The following is an 8,600-nucleotide window of genomic DNA, read 5'->3' as shown; positions in this document are numbered from 1 at the left end:
CGGTGAACGCGGCACCCTCCCCGCCGGGAGCCTGTCCCCAGCACCGCTCCTTTCCTGGGGGGACTCTTGCCTTCCCTTCTCATTCCTCCCCCTCTGCTCAATTGTTTTAAAAAAATGTTAGTTTTTCCTCTCTGAGGTATTATTAAGATGCATTCTGCTGGATTAAAATAAACACAGAATAACTCAAGTTGCCATTAATGAAATAAGTCAAACCTGAGAAATGAGTTTCCCCCCAAAAGCCTGCAAAAAACTTGTTTTTAAAAACAGTGAATGGCACGTGGAGAAACTTCTTCCAGAAAGATAATTTAAGAGCCAGCTTCCATTTTTTCCCTCAACTCCCTATCAAATCTGCACATCTCACCTCAAATGAATATGTAGATTAACAATGTGCCAGTACTTAAAAAGATGTACAATATTTGAATGAAAATAGATGGTGTTGATTAAGCCCGGTGCTGGGCATTGAGTCATGATGAAAGGAAATATTTGAATTAAATAAAAGCATCTTATTTCTCTAGCAGGCTTTTTTCTAATTATAAAAAAATCACCTGCCTTACACATAATTTCAATATCTATTCAAACTTTATAAATAGGGCTCTTAAAGGTTGCTCTTCATCATGACACAACTCCAGGTAATTCTAATGACTCATAGAATAAAGCTAAAGCAGTATATACTTAAAAAAAAAAAGAAAGATCCTGAAACAGTCACACACTTACCACATGGGAAGATTAGTTAAATCTGCATTTAGTGGAAAAACTCTGAAATACATGTTTTATTGAAAAATGTCACATACTTTCAAAGCCCCTCTTGTGATTTCCTCTTAGACTGAATTCCCGCTGAGTGTGAGCTCAGTTCCACATCTTGGTCAGAACAACTCCTCTGACTTCAGCCGTGGCAGGTACAAAAGCGTGCCGCTGAGCCCAGGACACTGAACTTTGAGAACATTCACACTTTTGTGTGGCTGTACAATTAAAAGCATTTCTTCCTGTGATTATCATTTGCTAATATATGTGTTTCTAGGGAGTAATTTTAATTACATGAATTTGTGCCAGTTCGTTTTAAATGCAGAAGCTTCCTAGATTGTAAAAAACCTAAACTGCTTTGAAAAAATTATTTTCTCCTTCCTAGTCTTTCATCCTTTTGCACTGCTCAAAATGGTTAGTTTGTAAATCTCCTGGTTACAGGACACCTACTAATTCAGCGAGGAATTACAGACCTCAGACTCCAACTGACAAGTAGTTGTTTGGTGACTAAGTGTCCCAAGAAAAATAATACTTTCTCTGGAGGTTTACAGGCATGCACAGGAACAGTCAAAACAGGAAAAATCTATGGTTCAAATTCATAATTCGCATGGAAAACAAGGCATCACTGGGGCATATTCCCTCCCTTCTTCTTTTCCCCCCAGACAAACAAGCCTTTGCAATTGCAAACAAAATTAATTGCAAACCAAGGGACTGATTGGCTGTCGTAAATCTCAGAGGCACATTGCAAAATATTCAACGAGGAGAGAAGATGGATATGGTTAAGCCTAATCTGCTACTGCAGGGCTATTATTTTTCTCCTCACAGCCTCAAGCACGTGTTCAGTGACATATAGCGAGATGTCCCTCATTCTGCCATGGCAGAGGCTGCGTGGAGGGAAGCCGCAGGCAGATTACTTGGGTCCTGGATACTTTCTACAACATGAGAATGCTTGAGCAAAGCTCACAGACATCAGGGTCTGTGGGGAGACTCTCCTCCAGGTTAAGAGCTAGAAGATTCTAGCTCTGTTAGCTTTCATAAGGAACAATAATTTAAGCTGGCATCAGAAAGATATGATTTCACTTGTCTTTTTGAATCAAGTTGTTACTTTCTTAATCTGAACCAGCATAGTCTATCCAACTTTCTGGATTTTCAACTATTTATATTAATCATATCTGTTTTGATAGTGCCCAAACGAAACTGTGGCTCCATTTTGCTATGGGCTATAGAAACAAGTTAGCCTGGTCTGTGTAACTAGCGAAGTATGGTATCAGTGCTGCAGTAGCACTGTATCTGCTTTCAACCCACACCTGTGGGTGCCCTTTAGAAACTCGGTGACCTAAAGTGCTCACCCGGGCAGCTGCCAGGTCTCAGCTGGGAGATGGGAGACCACCCAAGCCATCAGTGTTAGCCATGTGAAAGCTGTTCGCACCTTCCTGCAAAGTCAAAACCTTTGTTAAGGTGCCTTTGAGGTTTCATTCATCATTTGCAGCCTCTGAAGGCTGTCTGCCTCTTTGACTTGACTCAAACACGTTCATTCTTTAAACTACATGAAAACTGAGCACCTCCCTGCTCTTTGCTGCTCTGGTGTAGCCACACCAGCGGGCTGTGACTTGTGACTGTCAAACACAGACTGGTGTGGCAGGAGGTGATCCCTGTCTGTGGGATTGGGTGTGGGAGGACCTCGCAGTGTTGACATACACCTTAAAAAGCCAGTAAAAGTCTCAGTTTTTAGAGACCTGTAGTTTGGTACAAGAGGATTCAAACATTTGCAGATGTATGTAGAGGTCCAGCTGCACAGATAGCAGAACTGGGATGTACAGAGCAAAAGATTTAAGTTAAAGAGGTCTCTATACACATATAAACAACCATTAACCCCATACACTTCTGATTAATTTCGATAATTACAAATGGCAATAATGATCAACCATGACTCAAACACCACTGACCTGCTGGACTTTTGAGTGTCAGCTATCTAAAAGCACATTTAGGAACAAGGTGGAGATAAGTTATTTAATCAATTGCCTTTTTTACTAGAAAATAGCCTGTGTGGCACACTTTCTATAGATTTTTCAACAGATATGAGCAGAGCTTGTAGTGAGTGCTATATTTAAGCAGTCACATGAACACATTCATTTATTAAAACCTATTCTGTGAATGTTTATTACCGCATCAATTTCTGTACATTGTTGAAACCTTTCGGTTCAGTGTTATGCTGGATGGAAGCAGGACATCTGACACTTGTTCCATGAAAGTAACTCCTAGAATTGTATTGCCATCCTAAACACCCAGTTATAAATCTGAAGTTCATTTTCCAGGAAAACTGTATAACATTAACAACATCTCTGCCAGTTAACTTATTTCTCAGTTAACCCAAGATACATACTAATCTATTTAAAATGCACAGAGTGAAAACAGATAAACATATAAAATAATCCTATTATAGGTTATGTAAGTTACTCTAAGGCTTTGATGTTTATGAAATTGATAATGCAGAGAACTTGGTGAGAAATACAGACCTCAATCTAGAACACACAGTATTAATATACTTAATACTGTAAGTAGTAGGAGCATACTGCTAGTCCTTACTCATTTTGTGGTTAGAAGTACTGATACAAAAAAAAAAATTAAAATGGCTGCAACAATGGATTTCTTTGACCTAGCTTATGACCTTCCAGTGTATTTTGAGGACAGTGATTTTACATGTTAACTTGTATATTATTCGGGATATTGAAATATATCACTGAGTTGTTGCTGATATAGTCTGAAATCTTGCCATGCTAATTTAAATTAAAAAAAAAAAAGAACCTGTTTGTCATACAGATTTATTCAGGATCATTTTAAAGACTCTCATACAGTGCCCTATACTTATATAAGCAATGTTTAATTGCGAAGTTTCACTTACAACTCATTTTGCTACACCAGAGAAACAGATTTTCATTTCTGGTGAACCTTAAATTCATTCTACTTATTTTAACAATGTGACCTTCTGCTGTTGAACAATGTCTTTGACAAAAACATCTCAGAGCTCAAAACTTGAGAAAGATGTTGTACAGAGCGGAGCAACTTCCTGAGTGTTTCAGTGAGAAAGTGACATTTTTCAGCTATTATTTGTATTACCTGACACATGTGACACGTGCTCTGATCAGAACATCAGAGCATAACTGGAATCCAGTATTTCACTTTGAACTATTGCTAGATGTATCAACAGCAGAAACTTAACATCCATCCAATTGCTAACACAGCACTGTCACCACAGATGGCCGCTGTACTGCCTGTCTCTGCAAAGAAAACATGACAAGACAGCTACTTTCCATGGACCAAGTAAATCTAACTTTGCTTACTTGCCTGAGGAGAATTTGCATGGTTTATGTCCATGCTAGGTAAGATCAGATGTGCCTAGGGTTCAGAAACAAGCTAGCTGGTACGCCAAGAGCCAGCTTGTCAGCCAAATAAGAGGGTGCCCCTTATAACAGGATGCAGACACATGCATTGGTCCACTTTCATCAGTCAATTCCCCAGTTAGACCTGGAGTTTTGCTGCTGCTGGGTTTTATTCCTTCTTTGTAATTTGCCCCATAAAAAAAACCAAACTCTTGCTGCTTTTCGCTCAAGCCATGCTCTCTGCAGTATTAATTGATCTTAACATGAAAAATAATGTGTGAAAATTTTGTATTTTCTTCTCTTTCATGATCTATGTATTTTAGGGAGACTTAAAAGGTATCATAAAACTAGAGCTATTATAGACAGGCATCCAGATTAATACGAAGACAGACAGCATGTCACTTTATTCCACAAAATGCTATCAGTCAGTGACTAGTGTCAATCAGTTGTGTGCAGTTGGCTTTTCCGAGTGATGAGCAAAAGTTACTCGTTGTCCCTTTATTTTCACTTGTTGCTTGTGCACAGCTGAAGGGTGATAAAAATTATTCCCTGTGCAACTTGGAAATAAGAGGAGTAAGGAAGACTGCCCAGAAGAACTGGAGAAGCCGATGAAGATGGCAATATAGTGTCAGGTGCCAGTTTGCTAAAAGCAAGGGCAGGAGTGAAGAATGAATAAAGAATCTGGAAGTGACAGTGGCATTCTGGGGCCATATCCTGTAGGAGTTTTTACTTTTTATCTCTCTGCCTCTCTACTTCTGAATCTTATCTTGTGACTGCCTTCCCCTCCCTTTCCCCCACTGTCTCTTTAGTATTTTCAGGTTTCCATCATTTTCCCTCCAATTGGTTCATATTGATCTAACAACCAGAGGATGGAGTAAAGAATATATATGTATAGACTCATTGGCTGTGCTGCAGTTGTAGTGGACAATGCAAGTAGGACAATGCAGAGCAGGGGAGGTAGTTACACTTCTTTGGCACTCTGGCTGAATCCCTCCTGAATTTCTAGCTGCTTCTCAGTCAAGCACTTAAAGACGCTGTCATTCAACAGTTTGGATTCAGAAGTCAAATGCAACTGCAATGATAATTCAGCTTACACTATCTATAAAACCATTACTGACTTTTTATTTTAAGATAATTCTACACGCAGTTTTAGATGCCTGCAACAGCAGCCATGGGAATTCAGGCATATGGCCACTACCATATGACAAAGTGTCTTTATCTAATAATTTTCAGTCTTTTCCATGTGTTCACTTGTGGATAAGATACTTCAGTATAACAGGCATGTCATCCTTTGATTCATTCACACAAAATTCCCTTCCAGTGAAATTTTAAGATACTGCTACTACCTCTGCCAGCTCTCTGCCACATCCCATTTCAGTCTTGGAGGTTTGTGAAACTTGCATAATTCATTTTTCCTCTCACGCTGAAGATAATAAATCCTGAATTCCCAGAAGAAATGCCAAAACATTAGATACTATTTTACAGCCCTAATCTGATCCGATTCAAGGGCGGAAGTGTTGTTGCCTCATCATATGGGAAACCGGGGCAGATATTTGTTACCTTCGCATCAATTACTTAATGGTATGTTTAGAACATGAAGATGTGTCAATATATGCACAATAATCTGGACAGCATGTAGTCTGCCTGATAAAACCAAATGGCTCGATATTCCATAGAGAACAGGTTATGTATATTTTTCTAGGCTCTGGGAAAGAGGAAAATATTACCGGTCCTGCTGAACTAATTTTAAATACCAGTAGTTAATAAGGTCTACATATGCAGGAAGGAATCCTGCTGTGAGCGTATAGCATTTGATAAGAAATGCACGACAGAGGAAAGGTCCAGATGTGCAAACTGTGCCAAGAGGCAGGCTTTTCAGTGGAACAAACCAGCTCAGTAAGCCCCATTAAAAAAGGACAGCAGAGAAAACATGTGCGTGCATGCAAGCGTGTATGCGCATGCAGCAGTGATTTATATATCCAGCTTAAGTATTATCTGTGAAACTGCTTAAGACTTCAACAGCTACCCAATTCTATTCCTTGGCTGGCACGCGGTGTCCCTTTGCAGTGACGGGCTGCCAGTTGACATGGCAATTAGATCTCTTGATTAGTAGTTCTTATACAGAAATAAGAGCTCCTCTCCTTCCTGTTATTTCCATGCTCTCTCTTCCTGAGCGTGCAAAATTCATCCACGTACCATAGAATGGATTTGACCTTTCACGTGTTACAGACTAAAATTCTCCACCCCATCCCCCCATAAAATTGCTAAATTGGATATTGGTTAAGATCTGAAAGCAAACCAGTTGCTTTAGAAAGAGATTAGTAATCAACCCATTAATTTTGATCTTCAGTACTGTAAAAACTAAAACCAGACAAGTACAGAAATATCCATAGGTTTCCTTAATCTGTTTATAAAGGATCTTCAGACACATTAGGAGCTCATAGTAGCAATTCAAAAGCTAAATATAAAAGAAGCTTTATGAAGTACTTATAAAGTCAGTAAGAGGTTTTCTGGGAAACCAGAAAGATAATACTTATTTTTAGCATATTTTCCTGTGAGATAAAGACGGTGAATGTAGAAAGTATCCATCCAAACCCAAAATGAGATACGTAAAAAGAGATCCCACGATACGCACCAGTGGTACAGAATCAGCATTTAGAGAGCAATGTTCTGACAACACCATCTGCTCATTTGTGCTGTATCTTCCTATTACAGGCTCTCTTAATGTCTCATGCATGATTTTCTCTGGAAGTCAGTAGGAGTGTATGATTTATTTTGACATTAATATTTACCAGTCTGGTGTACGCTTAAAGTATCCAAGATGCTGAGAATTTTTACTTGTTTAAAAAGCCATTGAAATGGCTTTCATTTTTCTTTGGAGACATTAACAACTTACTTTGTCACTTCACCACTGTTACATACAAGTCAGATACCCTTCACACTGCATTAATTTAAGTAAATACCACTAGTGTTGCTCTTACTAGAACTATAGACTGAAAGAAAAATTACTTTGGGGTAAAAAAGTTGGCTAGTGTTTTGCATTGATCACTAAAGGATGGTGAAACAAAGCTTCAAGTTGTGAAGCTTCAAATTCTTTACTGTTAGTAATTTATTGTGAAATTAAAGTGCAAGAGAATCCTGCAAAATTCATTCTGGACATGGAAAATAGTATTGTTTGATTGCCCCTTTATAAAACCTACAACAGCTATTTCATTTGTATTTATTAATATTTAACAATAGTCTTGCAGATTCTGGGTAGGTAATGTTCCTGTCATGTAGGGTTTTTTAAAAGTTTTGAAGCAAGTCTTACAAATAACATTTCAGTACTTCGATGAAATACAGCAAAAGTTTGCACAGTCTGTGAATTTCAGATCTGTTGCATGACTGCATGAAACTATTGATTGATAGTCTTTTCATCCAGAAATGGATTACAGAGCTGACAGATTACTTAAAATAACCCTGATGGATGTGAATCATACTGACAAAAGCAAAGAAATCTCATTCAGAAGAAAACATCTTGCCTCAGCCAAACATTTTGATGAATGTGGATGGCTCCATATGATTATTTATATACAGTCAAAGGATCTTTTTTTAATAGCTACAGATAGAAACAAATGTCAATTTTCCTCATTAACAAAAAGCTCACCAAAGATACGTATCATAGGTATTGTTACTACCCACGTACCAGAGATGTTGCTCTCAAACAGCTCTGTGTTCGGAGATGGGGTTATGTATTTTCCATTCAGAGGAGCGCACTGATATGCCAGAGATGCACTCGTTTACAAGCACGAATAGCAGAGACAAAACTCAGTGTTTATGATTCTCCTGCACACGATTGCATTATTTTTCAAAACAATTACTTTTCCTAATATTTAAGGGACAGATGCAAAAATGAAAGAGCTGTAGTATACTGCAATGCAACTTCTATCGGTAAGTTAAATTATTGCTGATACCATGTCTTTTTTTTAAGTTTTGAGGTTTTTTTATTGTTGTAGATATTTACTAATACATTTATAGCAGCAGTTATTCAAGATACAATATCTTTAGTGTTGAAAACCTTATGAAATTTGTATATTTGAAATGCAAATGTGTTGTAAAACATTACCTCTGCGCCTTTTTTTTTTTAGGAGCTACTGGAACTTTTGAAACCATACCTGACAATGTGCAGTCTTAAATGCTGCAGTCTCAGAGCCCTTTTTCTATTGATGCTATGTAGGTAAGAAATATTTGTTAAAAATATTATTTCTTCAATATATGATAATATCAGTTGGTTTATAATCAATTTACTTATAGTTAGAAATATATCTGACCAGGTAATGAAGCCAAATCTACTTGACAGTTGAATCTTGCCTCTTTCAAAGATTAAACCACCTGGATATCAACAACAGAAATACCAGCTATTAGGAAGAAAATTAACTCTATCCCCGCGCCAGATTTTTTCACTGAGGAGACTGATTGGGGGGGTGTGTGGGGGAAGAA

General features: G+C 38.0%; 1 protein-coding gene across 1 annotated transcript in view; it reads left to right on the top strand.

The window, feature by feature from the left end:
* LOC103897677 (gamma-aminobutyric acid receptor subunit pi) overlaps nucleotides 1-8,600 on the top strand; it is a 79,519-nt gene that overhangs the window by 29,454 nt on the left and 41,465 nt on the right. The window contains 1 exon segment of the mRNA XM_009277788.2: nucleotides 8,249-8,337. Coding sequence (XP_009276063.2) covers nucleotides 8,249-8,337 — 89 coding nt within the window.

Source organism: Aptenodytes forsteri, unplaced genomic scaffold, assembly GCF_000699145.1.
Source record: "Aptenodytes forsteri isolate BGI_AS27 unplaced genomic scaffold, ASM69914v1 Scaffold15, whole genome shotgun sequence".
Taxonomy (NCBI): Eukaryota; Metazoa; Chordata; class Aves; order Sphenisciformes; family Spheniscidae; genus Aptenodytes; species Aptenodytes forsteri.
The sequence above is the reverse complement of the archived record's forward strand: the minus strand, read 5'-3'. Positions and strand labels throughout refer to the sequence as shown.